Source organism: Ammodytes marinus, assembly GCF_949987685.1.
Source record: "Ammodytes marinus genome assembly, chromosome: 18".
Lineage (NCBI taxonomy): Eukaryota > Metazoa > Chordata > Actinopteri > Uranoscopiformes > Ammodytidae > Ammodytes > Ammodytes marinus.
This window is the reverse complement of record NC_137222.1, coordinates 20,657,599-20,680,574: the sequence shown is the minus strand read 5'-3', so window position 1 is coordinate 20,680,574 and position 22,976 is coordinate 20,657,599. Positions and strand designations below refer to the sequence as shown.

Genomic DNA, 22,976 nt, shown 5'->3' with positions numbered 1-22,976 from the left:
ATTTCAGAAGAAATTTAGAGACAAACATTGTCAAATTTGACAAGAAAGAGAGACCACAATTTAATATCATATACTTAAGCTATGAAAGTACGGATGATTGAATGTCAAATTAAAGGAAGAACCAACATAAAGTTATGATGGATGACCTCCATTATCATAAGATAATCCCATTACTTCGGGTTTTGATGATTGTAATGGAAATCGCTGTGAGTGCTAGGACCTGCTAGGACCTCCTCCGTGATCACTATACCCTGTTTTCAGAGAACACAAAAGGACCACTTAAACCTAAATGTGGCAGCTCAAAATTCCTCAGTAACCACAAGAACAACCTACAGTATAGGACCCAATCGAACCTCAACCAGCACAACCTTTCAGAACAGCTTTAGTACTCCTTGTCATGGATTCCTTACGTCTCTGAGCTCTGCAAGAGGAAAGAGCACCATTCTTCCAAATGCTTGATGGAAAGTGCTAATGTCTAAGACATTGCAAAATCTCCCATACTTTTCCATAGGTTGACATTTGATGAATGTGAAGACCCTAACACATTAGGTCTGTCTCATTGATTCTTCTGGAGATGCTTCTACATCTAACTCCATGTTCAATAGGCCAAGTGAACTTTGGTGTCCTTTGATTACTATGTGCTGTTTGTACTGTGTGTGGATTAGCTAGCTAATAGTGTGATAAATAGTTGATGGAATAGTTTGACAACACTTTCACTGACATTACCCTTGTATCAATCTTCTCCTCTCATTGTATATTACGCACTCTCTCCTCCTTAAGGCCAGGACACACCAGTCCGACTACCCGAAAATGGAGACTGCCGATTCAGGGAGCTCCAGTCTTCCCGTCGCGGCCGAAAAAGTGCAAAGAACACACCAAACCGACTGCTGACTTTCCGTACGCTCTGCGCTTGCGCGGGATGTAATGTCTCCATAACAGCAGGCGGCGCTAATCTGTATTGTGGCCCGAAAAAATACGGAAGCCGGAAATGATGGGACGGCTCTCTAGACCATAAACATAGGTAGAAATACGTATCTATATTTATGGACCATAAAGAGCACCATTTTTAGCAGAGAGTGTCGAGCATGGTGTCGAGCAGTCAACAAGGGTTGATGCATGTGAGTACTCGCTGAACGAAACAAACAAACACATTAAAACAATGGCTAAGTGTTGTTAGCTGTTTGTGCTACCCGCCTCACTTCCGGGCTTCACTGATTCGCTAGCCCTCCACAAATCAAATTGCTCCAACTGAAAGACTGCCCGCCGCCCCTGGGTGTAGGAGCAAAGATCACACATTTCAAAATCCAGTCAGACTTAAAGCTGGGGCATATGATTTGGGAGAAAAATAGCAGTTGGGATAGAGATTTGAATCCAAATACCTCAACCGAAGCCCGACGACATCTACGACGACCGATTTCACGGCACACACCAAACAGATTCGTGTCCCCGCCCCCTCCTGACTCTACGATGCCGATTATCGGGCCGGTGTGTCCTGGCCTTTACAACTGGTAGTTTTCATCGGTCTGATAATGACAGCCTGCCAGTAGTCTGATAGACTTTAAGATTGCATTGATCCAAAGTAAAATGCAATCATTAACAATGTGCTCTGGCTAACTGTGTAAGATGTGAGAGAGGACAAAGTGGATGAAAGCTGAAGATATAGAGTCATTATCTGGCATCACCGAGAAGATGGCAGCTCATTGCCCTGTCCTGATGACTGCTATTAATTGCTTACAGCTTTTTAATAACCTTCACCCTACTTCTTTTCAATCGATTCCGACTCTACGGGCACCTGTTGCATGGTGAACCTGGGTTGCAAGATGCTATGGAAATAAAAGATGTGGGCAGTTATGTTGAAACAGAGGCAATACCTTGCAGCTCGTCGGAACTTTAAAAACACATGAAATAATCCAGTGTTTTCAGCGCAGTGTGAGGTACTTCCCCCTCTCCCACTGGTCTGCTTCTGTCATTTTTGGGAAGTTCAGCTCATAGAATAGACAGAAAAAACACCGACACGCAGAGGAAAATCAACACAGTCTTCAACAAAGTCAAGTCACAAGAGAGTGGCCCCTTTGCCAACAGTCATCTTTCCTTTTCTCTCTCTCTTTCTTCCCATCACTCTCTGTCTCTCACCCTCTGGGCAAAAGGTCTCCATGAAGCCTGGAAAGGTCTTCAAATCACTGGCACAGGCTGACATGTGGTGCGTCACTGCTGTGATATCTGTGGGATATCCGAGCAAAGGCTGGAAGATTGATGTAGTACTGGGCCTATGGTGGGGGTTCATCAGAGGGGGAGACCCCTGGTGGTCAGGGGGCCCCTGGGTGTAGGAGCAAAGATCACACATTTCAAAATCCAGTCAGACTTAAAGCTGGGGCATATGATTTGGGAGAAAATAGCAGTTGGGATAGAGATTTGAATCCAAATACCTCAACCGCTCCGCGTGTGTTCTCTCTGGTCCTTCCCTGACACACTCTACACCAACAACGTCGTTCCAAAGTGAATGGACAGTCCCAACATAAGAACGGAGAATCGGAGCCTCGCTCTGATTGGTCAAAGTGTACATGAGCAGTGGCAATGTTTGGGGGTGGCACACAGAGGCAGGGGAGAGCAAAGTGATGAGTAGATATTCTCAGACCACTTCACCTACATATAGCTGAATGGCTAATATGACATTTTTGCCAAATATTACTGTGAAGAAGTTACCCACCCCAGCTTTAAAGGTAACATATTATGCACTTTGCTGTCATTTTTATATGGTCTAAGTAGTCCCTAATACTTATTTTTTTAGATGTTTGCTGAAAAACCCATTCAGATCATTTATTGTAGCAAGCCTCTATACCCTGATTGTCCTCTGGTCTCAGGATGACCTATATTTGTGCGATCTGGCTGGCCCCTCCCACCTCTCTGCCGGGCTTTCTTTATATGGCCATGGGGCTCTCCCACCGTCTCTGCCGTGCTCTCGCGATACTAGAGAGACACTACGTGAGTCGTGAGTGTTTACCCGGAGGCTCCGGGCCGGAGCTAAGCTAAGAGAACAGTTTGACATGACCTGACATGATTAAAACCAGTGAAAACAGTAGCTTCAAAGTTTGATTTCAACAGGAATATCTTCCCATCCTTTGTCATGTTAAAAACGAGTCATTTTCAGACTGCTGTGGGGAGTATAAACAGCGTGTTATGAGCAAAACTTGGTGCTACAACAGAAGCTACAAGGGCGCTAACGCTAAAAATAAGACTCAGACGATAAAATAAACTAAAAGTAGGCTACCACACAAATCAGTGAAAGAAATATCTTCAAAATTGACTTCCACACAATTAAGGTACAATCCTTTGTCCTGTTAAAAACGAGGCATTTCCAGACTGGTGTGGGTAAAAGAATTATGTTTTTATGACCAAAATCTCAGTGCTTGTCTCGAAGCTAGCCCGTGAGCTACCGGCTAAAAATACCACACAAATCAGTGAAAAAAATATCTTCAAAATTGACTTCCACACAATTAAGTTACAATCCTTTGTCCTGTTAAAAACGAGGCATTTCCAGACTGGTGTGGGTAATAGAATTATGTTTTTATGAGCAAAAGCTGAATGCTTGTCCCAAAGCTAAATAGCTATACACCAGTCAGGCAAAAATACCAATAAAAACATTTCTTTCAGTTTCACTGTTTGCAAAAACCCACAAGTAGCTTCCTATCCGTTGTGTTATTAAAAACGAGGCTTTAACCTCTTAAGCCCTAGGCCTCTGGCTCAGGATTCCACTCGAAAATGACATGGCCATATTGAATAGAGTATATCTCTGCAACTACAAGGTCTATATGAATAATACTGGTATCATAATAAAGGTAACACTTGTTAGATTGCTGAGAAGGTGTAAGCATAAGTATAGATGTTACTGGGTCAGAGTAAATGAAGATGGAACACAGCATAAACAAAATATTTAATTTCCGCCTGACAGAACTGTACACTTTTGTGAGTGAATATCCCCTTTGAAACATGCAGTTGCAGCCCAAATCCTCCAGCAAATAATAGCAAACAATCTGAACATTACCTGTGCCAAGATTGGTGCTAATAAAGTAAAGCAGAGCAAAGTTAGAGAGGTTTTAGTAGAGAAATTTTTCAGGCGGAAATTAGCCACCCATCTAAATACTGTTCTAAAAACTGTTTTGGCTTTGTTTTGAAAAATAAACCAGACCTACATTTTCCCATTCAAAAAAACACCATACAAAGGAACTGAAGTTCATCTCCAACTGGAGCAGATTTAATAATATATAGCCTATAATTAGGTAATCTGATTACTGCTGCTGTCCGGATCCAGTTCTCGCTGCAGTAGGTCCTCCTCCTCCTCCGACGGTGAGTTGACAGGACTAAGCCGGGCGCCGCTGTCAATATGTAGTAGGCTATGTCTAGTAGCTCCGAAACTGTGAACCATTTGGTTTTATTCCTGTCTGCCATTATTCCTTGTGGTGGTGTGCGGAAGAAAATGGCAAGACAACCGACAAAAATTGTCTATTATCTAAATAGTCAAAAAACGCTGTTTTGTTACGGAGCTGTCGATTTTCGCGGGGCTGTCAATCACCCGCAACGTCTTCATTCAATCCATTGGACAATGTAGATGATCGTCAGAGCCAATAGGATCGAGGTACAGTCCCCAGATACACGACAACAACACTTATCCGCCAATCACAAGGAGGCAACACTGTGTTCATATGACTGTTTGTATCGTTAGCATGAAGTAGCATAATCGCTAGCACCGATTTTTCGGACATAAGCCGTTAGCGTCTTTTTTTTCTACCAGCTCATTTAGTTGCTTGGTGTGAGACTTGTGTTTAGATTAGGTCAAAATAGATATCATGAGCTTTTAGCCGAGCTTCTTTCCGTTAAGTGGGTGTGCTTCATGATATGTTGCTACATAGTTAGCATGCCCTTATATGGTGTATGTTGCAAAAAGCGCAGCTGCCCCCGGTACCGGGGGCTCTCGGGCTGAAGAGGTTAATAGACTGCTGTGGTTAAGATAAATTAGTGGAGTATGAGCAAAAGCATTCTGTGTTGGTGTATGTAACATTCAGGCTGTAGGCTATGGGCATCTTGTCGCTTAGCGGGGAAAGCAACATGGCTGTCGCTCGGAACATTTTCAAGAGGATCTCATGGGATCTCGGGCACGGGATCTCGGGCCGTGGACCAATAAGAAATGGGGGGGTGGGGTTATCATAGACTACTGCACTGTGGAAATTTCTGGTTACTAATGTGTGGGGGAAGCATCGGAAGCATGGACATATAAAGAAAATATGGAGATGTGGCTGTGCCGACTATTACGTAATAGTCGGCGAGAATTCTGACTGGAGTATATTGGGGGGGAGGGGTGGGGGTTTCAGAAAGGGGGACAGTGAGAAAAGGAGAGATTGTTATTTTTTTTGATATTTTGGCAGTCTCTAGGCACACCGTGGCCCCATGGATATGTTAGAACACATTTAAAAAGTGCATTTTGCATAATATGTGACCTTTAATTAGCCATACAGTGCAATGTGAAATAAGCTTGTCCTGTATATTTCAGCTGAGCTGGCAATGAACCTCAAATTGCTCCTGGAAGCCTAGACAGGCCTGGTGATTTAAAGGCGAAGTAAGCGATATATAATTTTTTAATATACGTGTTAAATCACTCAATATTCATACAGCAATCTCTTAAACAGTATGCACAGTTATAACACGGGTTTCCCAGTCATTCAGCTTTGCAGTAGCTGCCAGATAACATTTTGAGTATGCCGCTCGTTTTTATCCAATCAGGAGACAGAGCACTATAAAGAGGCGGGTCTCTGTGCGCGTGAACGATGACTGTGTCACTGACAGGAAGTTCACCAAATCACTTACTTCTCCTTTAAGTACCATTGGTGTGTGGGTACGAGCTGTTGTGAAACCTTTTGTATGAAAGATTTACTTACATAAGTGCAATTTATTTCAAACGGTACAGATTCCTGAAAAATTGAGCATCGTTCCAGATAAAACATTGTTTTAATCATTAAAACTTAATTTGATATTTGATCTGATGCCGCCAGCCTCGGCTGACTAACAGCTAGTCAGGCTGAGACATGTTGAGCTGTTACACTGATCATTGAAACTGCCCAGAGAAGAATTCAATTAGCCGCGGACACCAGAGAGCCCTCGGGCGCCAGATGCCATGTCACTGGTTGACCAAACTATCAGACTGATCATGTTAGGGGACAAAGAAATGAGAAGGACCAAATAAAATTTCAATATCAGGTTTCATTCACATCGAGCCAGTCGTTGCCACTGCACTTAATGCAATAAATCTAGAGATGATAATACGACGTGTATGGCTTGAGACAGATGGTATAGCAGATGTTCAAATGTACCTTCTCTAAGATTTATGTCACTTAAGTAAAACGCGCTGTGATTATTAATTCCAGTTAAAAAGTCAAATGACAAACCTTTTCTGTCGTTTTTTTTAATATTCCCTATTTCATATGAATCTATTCTATCACATTTTTGTTAAAGAAAATAAGTTGTGCATTTCTTAATTTACTGTGTGCTGACATTTTATTATAAAGTTGTTTTTTCATATAAAAATGCACCCATTAAAAATGAATATTCAAGACCTAATAGTTTATTTAAAGGAAGCTAGAATCAGGCTAGCATTTGCAAGTGTGTCATTTAGTTACACTTCTGTCCATCTACTCAGCAGACTTTCTGAGGTCCATCTGGAGGTGTTAAACCCCACCATTATCAGATTGGAGACCTGACACATCTGAATCCACAAATGACTTCCTGTTGGCCCCCAAGTGATTTCTGCTGCCAAACAGTCCTCAGACTCCAACAGCTGACTCCCTCCCCCTCACTCGGGAGGCCCTGTGGTCAGACCAACCCCATTCACTCTGTGCTCTCTCTCCCTTCAACAAGAGAGAAAACTTGTATTTCCTCCTCCGGGAACAATAATGCTAGCCTGGCACCGCCCACCCACCTACTTCCGCTTGATTTTAATTTCCCTTCAGTAGTCAAATAGTCAAACTTCTGTACAAATGAAATGAAGTACAATGATATTTGGCAGAGGAAGAAACTACGATGACCATAGTTGTTCACTGTGACCTGCTGCATTATGGCAAAGACATAAAGTAAAGGGTGCCCCAATTGCCTCATCGGACACAATCTTTAAGCTTGATTCTTTCAATAAATATTTTGAGAGAACTTATTTCCCTAGAACCTCGAAATAAAATAAAAGTAAAGATAGAAACAACGCCAAGTGCATCTGCTCCTTAAAAATAAAAATAGTGATTGTGCTGGTTATACACTGAATGAAAGAGGAGGGATGCTCACAATCTGGTATTGGCAAATCGCACTGCCACTAAAAAAACGGACCTTGATATCTGAATTTGTTTTATTTGTATTGGTCAAATTGTCCGATAATTAAAAGTGTACTAATTGGCTGCTGTTTATAGGGAAAATGTCCCATACGTTTTTCCAGCTTTCTGGCCAACCCAGGCCCACCCACAGCTATACGTCTGAGAGGAAGGGGTTCAGTATTGTCATACCGACATAATAAGTGGCGTGGAAATGTACCTTTGAGGAGCTGAACAGATGCTGATGCGTCAACCCAAGCAGGTGCCTGCACTACAGGAAAGTCATTTCACTCTGTTTCGTCTAAATGATCCTTCTTCAAGGTAGTAACTATATCCAAAATCACACAATGTGCAGTTTTATAGATGTGATCCAGATTATCAACTTAATGAAGTTGCAAAATATGAAATATGTAGTTATGGATTCTGACAAATCCAGGATCAAATAGTTGTATTCATTTTCATGAGCTAGACTAAATATATCAGGGGCATGAATAAATAGAAAAAATCCTGCTGCTGCAATTTGGTAAAACAATGCACTGATTTTTATCTTGACAGCCCAGACAGAATAATCACTTTGCCAAAAATGGGTTCCAGATGTTAGTTTTTCCCCCCCTAGGTACCCCGTTGAGGGTGAAAGCCATTTGTTGTAAACTGTGCAAATGGAGCACTGTTGAACAAACAGAAAAGTGTAGAAAGCACACACACACACACACACACGCACACGCACGCACACACACACACACACACACACACACACACACACACACAGATGACTCCTTTTCCGCCTATAATTAGCCTTCATGTGTTCACCTTCCTTTCACTGTCAGCTGTTTCAAACCATTCCAGACAATTGCAGACCTTCGCTGCCACAGCCCCGACCGAGTCTGTCCCGCCAAAACATTAGCATGTTAAACCATCCCTGCTGTCTGCCGTGATGGTATAATACCACTAAATTGGCTCTGTACATCAGAGGGCCACATCAGGAACTAATCGAGATTTCCGATGAGCAACAGGCGTGCGCAATAATTCATTTTTCTGCTTTGCTGCTATGTCTGATGCAGCAACACGCATCATGTTAAATGTTTCTTCTTTTTTATTATTCACTTTTGTATCATCTGGAACTACGTTGATTCATCAGACCCACCAGCGTTCACTTTGGAGGAAAGGCTTTATGTGTGTGCATGCATGTTTGATTACATGTGTTTTGAATAGTTTCATCTCTTTTTTTTTTTTTTAAGATAATTTTTTGGCATTTTCAAGCTTTATTAGATAGTAAAGAGTTGAAATGGGGAGACAGAGAGAGAGGGGGATGACCTGCAGTCAAGGTCCCCGGGTCAGATTCGAACCCTCGACCACTGTAACGAAGACCGGAGCCAATATGATACGCGCTCTATCCACTACGCCACCGGAGCGCCCCATAGTTTCATCTCTTTCTACAAATTTCTTTTCTTTTCTAGACGTTTTGCAATTCTCATGAGGATTTTTTTTCAAGACTCTAAGGCCTCTTAAAATGATTAATGTGCAAATAATAATCATAATCTAAATTTACAATAAAATGTTTTTATGTTCTATTATAAAAAGGCATACAATAAAAAAAAAAAAAATACAATTTAACAAGGATGAATCAAAAGGAAATAATAATCCATGCATACGGATATGCTGAAACAACAGCTAGGCTAGTAGTATGGTCTTTAGTACGTATACAAAACTTTTTCAACATCTCGATTCCATACCACTTTTAGTAACTGAATAAAACATTCCTTACATTTTTATGGAAATAAAATGCAGTTTGTAATAAAAGAAAAAGTGGCCACACAGTGTTTATTATTCAATATTCACTTTTGTATCATCTGGAAATACATTAAAATCATCAGCAAGACATCGTTCTTTGACGCACAAGCATCCACTTTGGGGGACATGCTTCATTTCTATGCATATTTGCTTACATGTGTTTTTTATTTACTTCACTTTCTGCCCATTTCTTCTTTCAAAACATTTAACAATTTATCACAAGGAAAAAAACTGGGAGGTTTTTAACCCTCAACATATTTCAAATGCAAATAATATCAGAAATACTGAGGCAATAATAATAATGAAAATTATTCAAATTAAGTTATTAGAGTATTAGACTTTTGACCAAAAAAAGTCAAAATCAAATAATTGTGCACACAGAAATGCTGAAACAACAGCTCAATGGCACAATCTTCAGGATATGAAAAAACTGTACAACATCCCAATCCCATGCTACTTTTAATAGTTGCATAACTTGTATTTTTACGAAGATAAAATGTAATTTGTAGTTAAAAAGAAAAGCGCCAACAGACACTGTTGCTTCTGTTTGGATGTCTGGACTAATGGACACTTTGGTTAAGTTCTTATGTCATATCATAGCACTGTTGAATACAAACAATTTCGTCCATTGTAATACTGAATATACTGCATTTTATCCTGCATACTGTTTATCCTGCCTTGCAACTTGTGTGTAAATTGACTGTACTCCAATGTCCCTTATTCTAATTTTCTAAATTGTTTTGTAATTCCAATTATCTGGTTTAAATCCTCTCTGGAGAAGTATCCTGCTCATTAGATCCACATTCACTCAGTGAGACCTTCCATAGGCTTCTGAAGAGCCTTTATCGTCCTACATGGAATAGTTCTTGGGGGAAAAGGGGGACAGAACAGCACGAGGCAGACAGCCGAGCTGTGTTTTCCACCCTTTGATAATAAAGTCCGAGACAGTTTCAATGAATAGCTAACCTTTCTCCTGCTGTTCCTGAACTATTAATAGTGCTTTTCTTCCAGACCAAACGACAGGCAAGGCATGCGGGCCTTACAATGCCTCCCTGCAGAGGATACAAAGTGCCGTTTAATCCCTCAATTAGCTGTAACACTGTTGAGCCAAGCGTCTATTGTGAAGTGATTGAAAAAGGAAATGGGAAATCACCGATAATTAATGGCTTTGATGAAGGAATTTGCTGCGGTTATGCAATAATAAAAGGTTTAATTAAAAGTTTAAACTCACATTTCTATTAGTTGAAATATATATATATTTTGGTCAAGAGGCTGATATGATATGGAGGCTATCATTTGATTGGATCCTCAAGGTCAGATACAACAACATTGCATAAACAAAGAAATGCAGCAGGAAAACACACAACAATAATATGCTTATTTGGCTACATATAGATTGTTGTAGCAGCAGTGTTGTAATCAAAGTACTTTGAAATTGCTATTTTCACGTTTCTACGTCTGTAGTTTAGAGATTATAAATGTATTCATCCACAATAAAATGCAGCATTGTGATATATGATGTCATCCTCCTCCTCTTTTGGTAAAAACAAAAAAAGATCCTGTACCATTGGGAGGTGCAGAAATCATGAACACAGTTCACATCGATGATCATATTTGTCTGCAGACCAGTGATGCACCAAGAATGTTCGTAAGGCCCGATATTTCATCGGCCTTTCTGTGAGTCAAATTTTTGGTATTTTGGCTACAATTGTTATATAATATACAATACAATAATACATCTAAAAGAAAAACTAATGAGAAACATATCAGGGACGGATTTGAGATCAATATGACTGATAGCAATTATTAATTATTATGGTCAAATTAAAAAGCACATATAATCATCACCGTATTAAAAACACTTGTGTAAGACTTTCCAGATGTGGCTTTTTCACAGCTATCGGTAAAACAAAACACCTTTCCCATAAAGCATTTATCTGAATTGCGTACGTACTATGAGGTATGTGTGATGCCAAAAAGCTCTCCTTGTAATTTGTCATAATTTTACAGGGCAAGGTTTTAGTATTTAAAGCCAAGGACTTGAGGCGTTATGGCAAAGTGTTAGTAGAGCATGCATGTTGAACCCAAGAAAAAAAAACACTGCGGTAGGTATTTCTATCCGTTTGGAAATAGTTCATGCAACATGATTCGGCTTACACTACATTAGTAAATCATCTCAAAGTTATGACTCATAATTACCCCTTTAAGATCCATCAGTGTTGGTAAAGTCCACATGCTAAAACCATTTGTCCACAATAATACAAAACTGAGTGTCTGCAGCCAGGCTAGAAGCTCTGGCACTGGTGTCTGCAAATTGAATCTAAATTGAGGTTTACGTACAAGTTTTTATTTCTTCTTTTTTTAGTACTCAGAAGTTGTGTTGTTGTCATGTTGACATACTGATAGTGAAAATGTTATTTGGTAGATAGTCAAGCAAAGTAATACAGTGAGGTCGATGAATTTAAATGTTGACATCTTGGTGGCAGTAACAGGTCATATTTGAGCAATATAGCATAGCGGTCACTACAGTCTTTAGCTATTCAAAAGCAGTTGTTCTTGTATATGCATGTTTTGATGGTATTTATACAGTATATTGTAATTTAAAAATGTATTTAATTAATTTATTTAAACAGATATTACTTCAGTAGAATAACTCTAAAAACTCCTTGAAAAAAGGGCCTTGTTGTTGCACGAAGGGGTTAAGAATGTACACTTCAACCCCTGTATGAATGCCTGTACAACATATAACGATAATCCATCAATTAGTTGTTGTTACATTTAACTCACAACCCAAAAAGTTCACCTGTTTGGGGCATTAACGTCTGTACAAAAATGTAATGCCATCCATTGAATAGCTATGGAGATATTCCCACCTAGACAGAAGTGAATGATCCCCCCGGGGAGAATAATTCACCTCTTCTTCTTTGCTGAGGCAAACCATTGTGGACATTTGCATTCTGTCATTTACATAAACTAGAGGATTTAATTTAGCAAAAAACTGCTCTCACCTTGCCAAACGGGGCATTTAATAATTTGATAGTTTACGAGTAGTTTTGTCATGGTAGGCATTACATTTTTCACATGCTGGATATCGGCCGACGGCTTCAGCTTAAGTGTTTTTCCAACCAGAGGCTCACTCCAAAATACCAAAAAGGTGCAGACTTTCCCAGAAACACGTTCGCCTTTTGTGCTGACTCACTGCTCTCACTCTGTATTTTGTGAGGAATGTTCTGCAGTTATTGGCAGAGTTATTGGCTGAGCCCGCTTTGACAGCCCCACAACAATGGAGCACCAAGCAGGAAATCTTGACCAGTGACTTTCTGGAAGGGAAAGGTGCTGCAAGGTATTGACAAGTCACAGCTGGAACTCACATACCTGCACGACAGCACACAATGAATTGATTTACAATGTGAACTCATATGAACCAACAGGGTCATAATTCTGCACCAGCAGCCCTTTACTGCACCTAAAGGGGTTATCTATCCTTTCTGCTGGTGTCAGACAATCACAATTTAAAGGTGCACTATGTAACTTCGGTTGTGTCAGAGACGTGAACATTTTGTATAGATTGTGGAATATTTCTCATTACTGAAAAAAAAACCTGGAACACTGTTTGAGGTTAGAAAGCTACCCAAAAAGTTAAAGTTTCACTGTTGGTGTTTTCAGCAGCAGGTAACCACAGTTTGGTTTATAACCATAATCTAGTTTTACGTTTGGTTCCAGGTACCTCAAAATGTATTTGTTTAGATTTATACTAGAATTATTCAATCGGCTACTAAGAGTTACATGTTAAGAAAATATATTTTGTAAGCTAACTGCAGACTCCGCAAATATTAACTTCTTCCTCCCCTCAAACTGCATAGTCCTACTTTAATAAGGAAGTATGAGCATTTCTGGATTGGATGAAAGCACAACTGGCCCTTATATGTCATAAAAACACAAAGAAGAAAAATAGATGTTTTGCAAGAATGTTTCACCAAATTTAATTTCAACAAAGTAACATGTTTATGTCGTCCTTACAGACAAACAGCTTGGGAAACAACTCCATAGAGATTAAAATACTCCATGTACAGTTTCTTTATTCCTCATTGCTAAAAGAAAATTGCACAGAAAGTTGTCTGTGTTAGAACCTGTGGATCTTCATTATCAGCGGTTCTTGGCAAGGCAGGAAGCCACAGCAGCTGTAACAAGCCAAATCATCTTTAATTGGTGTTTATCGAGCATCAGGAAGCTTCATTTCCAACCCGATTAATTAAAATGCCATTTCCTATTAAATCCATGCCTTTGCTAGCTGGAAGCAGATGTGTCCTGCACAAGCTCAGGAAATCTTAGCCTAATGCTTTGGCATTATCATGAAGCACACCTCAAACCTGATGGAAGATGAGCTCTTGTGCGTTTAGAAATACTCTCCCACGAGCTTGCCTTTTGTTCTGCAAGCAAAAGGACACCGAAACACGTAAGACAGCAGTCATTTACCAGTATGCAGGATCTGATGTAACACACTCTGAGAAAAAGCTGTTTGTAATCTTGGAATAAAGAGGAGCTGCTGAAAAGTGGGCAAGCCATAGGGGTTAACAAGGCAACTCTCCACCCATCACAGATGTTTTTGTTGATCCAGACCTACAACACCTCCAGAAGAAGCCAAACCACAGCCTGAACCAGCCTGAATAGTGAATACATCGACTACTACAGCTATTTGAAGTGTTAAGCTGCTGCGGGAAGATACTGTATATTGAACATTTTGAATGGCCCCTGCTTTAAAAAAAAAAGCTGCTGTTACCTGCTGTAACTATTTCCTAATGACCAATCGTTGTTCCGTCCTCCCATTTCAGCTATAAAAACCTACCATCTCTTAACAGAAAGTAGAACTCTACACCTCACAACACCTCAGTTTTAGTCTTTAGAAGTCATAAGCATTAAGTAGAAAGACAGAGATACCAAACATGCACAAGACATAAGGCAGAATTCAAGGAGTTTATTTCTCAGATCTGCAGTAATTTAGATATATATATATAGATACATAGATTTTAGGATTATGTTACAACTCATTGTGAGACAGGAAAAGATGTGGCGATGGTGGTTCTCTGTGTTGGCGCATCGAGGATCAGAGCGAACTGGCCCTAGACTTCCCAGCACGGCCGGTACACCCTGCCCACCATGCACCTCATGGTGTCCCTCCTCAGGATGGGGATGTCCAGGTCCGGGCTGGTGCCTCTGTGCTGGGTGGGCTGGCTGCCGTCGTCGGCTCTCCGCTTGTAGAGGGGCAGTCCGTAGTGCAGCGCCCTCAGGTCCCTCAAAAGGCCCGGGTCGGCCACCACTATAACCCTGGGCCCTCTGGCTTTGCCCTGAGCAGACAGATCTGCCTCGCCAAAGCTGTTTTCCCCTGCCTCGTCACCCAGTAGTGAGTTGAAGGTATCCACCTCCAAGGAGCCGTCGTCGGTCTTGCCCATGGGTAACGCCGCCGACAGGGTATGGCATTCGAACAAGAGTGCTGCGGCAAAGATGACTGGAACCAGTGACTGTCTCATGGTGAAGATCTTTCAGGAGGTGTTTCGCAGCGTTGGCTTTCGTAGATGAGTTTCTTTCCAGAGCTGTTGCTTCGTTGTTCTGATTTGGAGATTGTATCGTCTGCTTTTATATAATTTTGGACGTGCTGGATTGGACACGTTAGACGGCCTTTCGTCATGGCTTCTCCCGTTGCGATCAGGAAATGAGTTAAAAGCATTAAAAGGCAGTTTGGTAGAACTCTTGCAGTGTTCAAGAGAGTTTTCTTCCAGAAAGTTAATTAAAATCGTCTCCAACGTGGTGGATGATAATAGGACTGTTGATGATGAATCAGTGGGGATGCTTTGTACAGGTGACACCAAAGAAAAACATTAATCCAACATGACTGCCCTTTAAAACAACAACGATGGATGATTCACCCGTGGAGCTCTTTGTGGTGTCAGATGCTCAGTGATAAAAGCCTTCTTCTTTGCCATTGTTACAGCCATGCTCAATAAGGGATCTGACACTGGATTAGCCTGAAGTGTTTGTGTGTTTGTGGCAGCTTTGCCACGACAACGCGCCAAAGATAAAGTTGAGTTAGAAGGTGTTTCTTTAAGGAGAATATAACGTGCATATGCTCCTGAGGTGCAAGCTGATTTGATATCTTGCTGAACTGCAGCATAATTATAATCCTATCTAATTAGGGTTGCCAGGTTGGTGCTAAAGAAGCTCACACCTGTGCTTGCATAAGAGCCAAACTGCATTAGTCAATACATGCAGGCGGCATTTGAGTGAGATCAAAGAGGTAGACAAATTAACAACGTTTCTATGTGTGATTTGGATAATTTCGTGTCATCTGCTGTTCCAGGGAACTTTGAAAATGTAAGGAGCAGATGCCGTCCAGGGCTGAATATTAAACTCTTGGCCACTCAAAGCTCATTCACTTATTGGTGTTGCACACAGTAGTTTGACGAAGAATGGATGTGAGATTTTACTGACATGACCTGAAGCACTTTATGAAACTGATGGCTAGACGTATAATGTAATGTCATTAAATTGTTAAGTTTATTTTAGTCTTTGTAATGTGCAGCTGGGCAGCTCAGATGGGAAGTACCGTGGACCATTCCTATTGAAAACCATGTCTGTGGTTTTCTTAAAAGTCTGGCATTTGAGAATCATCTACACCCTGTTTTTATTGCTGTCTGAAAGGCCGCGTGTGGTTTTTCTGGAGACAGACAGTTTTGTTAAGTCTTATCTTTCATTCCTAGATGTATGATAGTCATGTGATGGGACCCACAAAGTGTTAATGGTGCAAAAGAGCTTGAGGCAGTTTTGGAGGAAAAAGCGTATGGATCTAATAGAGGGTGTTGTTTGGGAAATGAAGAATCCTGAAGGATAATAATTTATTTTGCCAATACTTTGAATCCACATAAGCCTGCCAGTAACAGGACTAATGAAAAATACCATGTAATCTCTCCAGCTATTGTAGTTTCTCATTTTTCCCTTTCATATAAACTACTTACTGTTTCTCCATTTACATTGTACAAAAAAGAGCACTTATTTGAAGTTTCACTAGAAACTGTTTTCATGGTGTAGTGTCCAAAAACCCTTTATATTTCTTACAGTGCCATTGGTATATCTACTATTTTCATCCTTTGTCTGAAATGCTCTGTTTTAGAGCATGTATCTATAAACCCTGTATTCCAAAAAGCTCAGTCTGATTGGCCCTGTGTGAATCTAACTGCCAGTTAGATACAGGGGTATATGGAGATGTGATTATCACAGGTGGAGGTAGTGCTAAGTTGGGTTGATAATGGGGGGTGTGGCTTCTCTATGATGTCACAAGGGAAAATACATCTGACAGGGGTTTTTGAACAGGTTTTCAACAAGGTGGAGGTGAAAAAATAGAGAGGGTAGTTTTTCCTCATACTTTGGGAGTCTATACACACCAGGGACCCATATAATGTGGTTTTAAAGAGGGCACATTACATAAATGCTAACCACTCTACGTGCTTTCAGACTTTTTTCCCTACCTTCTTTCTGATACAATAATAACCCAGTCATTTTCCTTTTATTCCTGGAAAGCAAAGAAGCAGAGGCAGGGAACATTTTCCATGTTTGCCCTCAAGTATAAGGGAGCAGGTGCCCCACTGAAGGTGTTAGTGTGCCACAGACAGTGCTAGAATGCAAAAGAAAAAAAACGGTTTTCTAACCGCAAGAGGCCAAGATGTGCTGACCGTCTGACTACATTGATGGGCGCCAAGTAAAACACTAAGCCTAAGCTCTGGGATTTGAAGGGGGCATAAAAAGAGCCAAACCGTGTGCACAGGGAAGACCATCATACCATAACAGCCCCTTCAGTACAGGGGAGCTTCTCTTTAGTGGGATTACTGAGCGGCGGGCCACACGGCACAAAGCTCAAGTGTTATTCCAGCTAGGTAAATACAGGACACAGACCTTACAGCAGCGAATGTATTAACCGGCCCGAATTTAATTATGTTTTTTTTTTCCAAATCCAACACGACGTGTCCTGCCAGCCCATTCTGAGGTCTGACCCACTCAAATCTCAGTTTTCGTTAGCTCACAGGCAGGTTAAGGATTTCTGTACCGCAACGTGCACCACCGTGGACTTCCCTACACGGGGGCAGGAAGTGCTGGTTGAAATTATCTAGAGGTTCTTAAATAAGCAACCAGAGACTTCTGTTTTCACACAAAATAACTTAGTAACAATGTACTGGTGTATTGTATTTAAAATACTTTAGCTAAGTGTTTCCAGTTTGAAGGACTATATACTTTCCCTCCATAATATTTCTTAGGGGAAAGTTTTGCTTTTTACACTTGTGAATATTTGTTTTTAATTGTTCTGTATTTGCCCATTAACAGTGTAAATAGGGTATCAAACCAATGTTGATTGCAGTTAAGAGGTGTGTGAATAAACCATTAAGCTACTGGGGTTGATTTATCTGAATTAAAGGAAAACAGTCACTTATTCTAGTGGGGTGCTGACTTGACAAATAAAGAAAATTAAAAAAAAAAACGAAAAAGAGTAATTGCATCAATTTAGAACTATTAGACCAGGGGTGTCCAAACTTTTTTCACTGAGGGCCACATACAGAAAAATCTACGAAGGGCCGGTGTTCTGACATTTTCTGCTCCCTCGTCAGATTTTGCTACCTATCAGAAAATGCTACCTTACATCATTGGTAGTGTATTTGATCTGTAGACCCATTAACTCTATCAAACGATGCTCCCAGTACAGAATCACGTTATTTTACACCACTACTCATCCAATGTACACTGTAGGAATATTGGGAGCATATTTTGATGCTGCTTTATAACGTGTTTATTGAATATTTCAGGGGTACAGTAAGCTTTGTGAGACCCATTGTCTTTATCAAATAATGCTCCCACTACAGAATCACGTTACTTACACCACTACTCACCCCTTGTAGCCTATACTGAAAGCTTGGGGAGCATATTTTGATGCTCCTTCATAACGTTATTATAGATTTAGTAGGGTATAATGTGAGATCAATTGTCTCTATCAAATAATGCTCCCACTACAGAATCACGTTATTTTACACCACTACCCATGTACACCCCCCTCCCACCACCGGCGAAAACTTTCTCCACTCTGAGTCCGGTAAAGTTAACACTAGCCTAGCCTATCATTTTATTTCTATATTCAGCAGCAAAGCTAGTATCTACATGCACATTTGTACATGCTCACAGGTCAAAAGGCGCAATTTAAACATATCTGTAGCATAATTGCGCAGTTAAATTTTTTTTTAAAGAAAATACCATCAGCCAAAAAGGTAGCAGAATCTGACGGCTGCTCACGCAGGATTATTATTTTCGGAATGCGCATGTGCAAAACCACTAGGGAGCAAAATCTGATAGGTAGCAGAAAATGACAAGTCACCGGGCCACTTTGCAAAAATAACACATTTATCAGGACATGTAGCTGCTCTGATGTTTAGTTTCATAGTGTCTTCGTAAATTGTTATCCTTCTTCACGGCAACACTTTACTTGCACATTAAACAGATACATTCCCCATCTTGTTAAATGCCTTTGATACACCCAGTGTTTTCTGCTTTTGCGTCCAATGTCCAGCTGGGTGAAAATCGTAGCCAGCTGAGATCCCGCCCCTCCAAGGGGGGTGCGGGGTATGCCCCCCCCCGCCCCCCCCGGAGATTTTTTAAAGTTTTTAAAGTGAAATGCATGAATTTGGTGTACTTTGAGAGGGAAATTAAGAGGCTAAAGCTGAAGAATTTTGTATGAAAAAAATGGAGACACTGTCAGATGAATTAGAAGCTATTGGAGAAGGACACATGGATTTTCCATAATAATATTAATTTAAAATAAAATATTATGCAGGGTCCCCTGGGATGGGCTTGGTGCTCTTTTTCTTTTATGGGACATATTTCTCTGTAATATAATGAGTGCATTTAAATTATTTAAAAATTAAAAGGGCCATATTACATTATATTTTTTAAATGTGCCACGGGCCAATCAATCAGTTTTGACACCCCTGCCCTTTTTTTTTTTTTTTTTTTCAAAGGGCCATATTACATTATCTTTTAAAAATCGGCCGCGGGCCAATAAAAACTGGGCCGCGGGCCGCAGTTGGCCCGCGGGCCGTAGTTTGGACACCCCTGTATTAGACTGTATCATACTGTATAGTCTAAATGAGCAAAAGTGGTTATAATGTTTCCAAGACCAGCTTCCCTTTCTCCTCTCATCCATTTGTCCCTGTATTTCAATCTTTTTCTCTGTTTCTATACCTTTTACTTTTCTTCAGTGTCTCTGCTTCTCCTGATCTGAACTCATTAAACATTTTTAAAAAATCCCCAACAGCTAAACAAAACTCTTCTCTTCATACTGATCTTGGAATTGAAAAAGCTTAATTGCTTCATCTCTAAAGAAGTCACAGTTATTTTGATTCAGTAACATTATTTCTTGATAACAAGCAAGTTGAGCTGTTAAATTGACCTTAACAACCTAGAGCTCTAGTGTCTATCATTTCTCAGCTTATTTGCTTGCAATCAGTTGCCTTTCTACACACAGCAGAAAATGATTAACATGCCACTTCCACACGTACACAGGTATTTTCGTAACTAGAATTTGTGCGTTTTGTGCTTTTGTCTACACACAAACATCGCAACCAGACACTAATACCGGGGCTTTTTGGAACCTCTGCCCAAGTAGAGATTTTGGAAAACTCTGTTCTGCCTGTATATGTACTGATATGTAATCCAGAGGTTTTTGGAAACACTATCATCATGACCTCCATTTTGTGCATGGCCATTGTTGTTTACATGCACCATGAATCCAAGATTTCTGCAAACGAGAGGAAAGTGCTTTTTATTTGTTTTAATTTTAAATATTTAAATATAAGCGTACAGTTTATGTGTAGGTGTGGACATGGCCTAAGTAATAATTTACATTTTTTATAGCTTTGTGTTTGTCCCACTATCTCCTGAGAAGAATATCCGTCTCCTTGCACTTTATTCACTAGCTTGTCACTTACTTTGTCTGTGTTTTGTGGACAGGTGTGTTTATTGGAGCTGATTGGAGGTGGCGATGATAATGATGATGGCACACAGCACGACTTCCCAACAAAAGCCTCCAGATGACAGCCTCACACTGCTAATGGTAGAGTCGGACGGGGGGGTCAGGATGTAATCTGCAGGGGAAGATCAAAGTAAAGAGATGAAAGCTGGATCTTTGATCTGCTGCTACATCTAGGAGTGATTTGGCGAGAAAAAAAACTCCCACCTAAATGGGCATCTCGGAAGCGATCGCCCATCTGATCTGTATGACACAAATGCGGGGTTTCTTATACCGAGAAGAAAAAAAGGAGAAAAACGGTCCAATACGTTCACATCTCATCGGTGTATCTGCAGAGATGCTTGTCGTCATGGGGATGGTTTAGCAACATGTAATCACAATGTGATACAAAAATAGCAACATCCGTGCTCTGCGGTGTGTTAGGAAAGACAGAGAGAGAGAAAGCCCAGTGAAGAAGTTCTTTCAGCATCATGTTTTTCGATTGGAATGATGGAATAATAAACTACATGGACACAGGACTTGGAGAATCTGAGCCCCGTCCAGCTCACACTCGCCTGAGTGACCACACATGAGCCCACAAGGCTAATGCTGTGTGAGGGGAAATTTGCTCCAAGTTCCAGGGGTTTGAGCTTTAGAGAGGTTCATTGCACTTTAGTTCTGGGGATAAAACTGTATGCAACTTTAAGGTTTTTAAAATCAGTACTCTATGAGCATATTATTACTGTATCTGGAAAAGTCAAAAACAAACTGGGTATTTCATCCATTTCACATTATTTGTGTTTTCTTTTTGGCCTACGATGATTGACATTAGACCTTCTAAATCTGCGCGTGTTAGCATTTTTATTGGGCGCATGTTAGCGTGCTAATGTTAGCATTCACCTCGCGACACCTGTGCGCCTTCGTACAGCTTCAATGGCTGTCAACTCTTGTTGATAAAGAAACCCAGCTTGCCTTTAAGTTGGAAGTTCTTCTCTTTTTCATACTATTTTTTCCTTCTTTTTGTTTTGCCTTTTGCATCCGCAATCAAATAATCACTGAATACAAATGTTTTAGAAAAATAGAAATGTACTGTATGTAGTGACTGCCTCAGACAGTCAACAAGTAACAAATATTTGTGTTCTTTTTTCCAGCATATTCCGGAGTAATGTTCATGTGGCGTTTACTGCCATCATAATCACAGATTGTTGTGAAATGATGGGTGGACACCTGTTAGTTTGCGTGGCACAGTTTGACAGTCTAGCGTCCATATAACAATAATTAGATTTCTGCCTGTGTCTCATGCTGAGGTGGTAGATTGTTCCAGACACTCTGGCAGTCTGACAGTAAAAAATAAATAAAACTAAAAACAACTCCTCTGCTGTTTCTCAGCAACAGACTTAGTGTTTCTTTCTGTCACATCCCTGGTTAAAGAAAATGTGTTACATAAAGTGTTACATTCAACAGGGTTTGCACCGATATGTATAAACAGTAAGCCTATGTGATTCTCAATCAACAAGTGATTCAACAATGTGACTGAGTTAATAAATACATTTTTTGTTTTGTTTTTACCAGAATTGACGATGATACTTGGTTAGACAGCAGATGTCACCTTCAGGGTTTAACAAGAGAGCTACAGCACAGACCCACTGTGAGGTGAGAGGCTGCTTCAGACATAATGTGTGGCAGGTGGTTGGGGAAGAGAAAAGAAAGCACGATACAATCCAGTGCAGCTAGGAATACTTGGCAAATAATTAATGTCAAGTCAGTTTTATTTATATAGATAGAACATGTATCACAAATAACAATTTACCTCAGGGGGCTTTGAAATCTGTAGAGCACCCTCTGTCCTCAGAGCCTTGATCAGGACGAGGAACCACTGGAAGAGGAGGGATCCCTCTGTCAGGACAGACAGACAGACAGACAGACAGACAGACAGACAGACAGACAGACAGACAGACAGACAGACAGACAAGAGTTAAATGTCATTTTTACAGAACAGACCGAAAGAAAAACCCCACAGTTTAACATGTTTTCATGACAAAATGATTACATGTAAATTGCTAAACATTATGTAAATAATACCGGGGAAAAACTTCGGGTGTTGCTGAGTAAGTAGGACCTGAGTTACATGACCTCCATAGAGAACTAGTAAGAGAACAGGCCACACAATCAGAGCAACTAATAATAATATAATAGTAAATAAAAAAAAAAATAAAAAAAAAATCAGGTTATGGTTAGCATGGTATAATGTTTAAGTGTGTTTGGATGCTGCTAATGTTAATGTTATTTTGATTTTGCAAACCTTTTTGATGGGCGGTCACCTAGCATACATGAAAGGGCTGATATTGTATTCCAAGAAAGCAAACTATTGATTACTACTAAGACATGTTTTTCTCACATGTTTGGAATTCATGCTTCCCTGGGTTTTGCTCTTCATATTTAGGAATGTTTCCCTTTGACCAGAGCACTGCCTAATGTAATGGAGGAGGAACACTAGAGTTCAACAAAAGGGACAAGATACAGTATGTGCTTCTCCAGTTGCCAGTGCTACCCTGGCTCAGCGAGGAGGTGAATCAGTGTTGATTGGACGGATCCATTAGTGGGATGCAAAGACATTTTTACCAGGCCATCAAATGAAAGGAGTGTCATCTTTGTTTACCCTAATTGCACCTCAGGGGACAGTGGCTCTACCCACAGCTGTCTCCTGGAGACCTGTCGATGATGTGCTACTGTGCTACCTGAAAGAATGGAAGAAGGCTATGCATGTCACCTCCCTATATGAAGTTAACATTTAACTCATCTAT

At 40.5% G+C, this 22,976-nt stretch overlaps 1 protein-coding gene across 1 annotated transcript; it reads right to left on the bottom strand.

The window, feature by feature from the left end:
- Window positions 1-14,254: 14,254 nt before the first annotated feature.
- Window positions 14,255-14,662, bottom strand: pmchl (pro-melanin-concentrating hormone, like; the record flags this gene model as incomplete). The annotated part of the gene is made up of 1 exon (XM_080047073.1): window positions 14,255-14,662. The coding sequence occupies one exon, from the start codon at window positions 14,660-14,662 to the stop codon at window positions 14,255-14,257; it is 408 nt and encodes a 135-aa protein (XP_079903199.1).
- Between the last annotated feature and the right edge of the window lie 8,314 nt (window positions 14,663-22,976).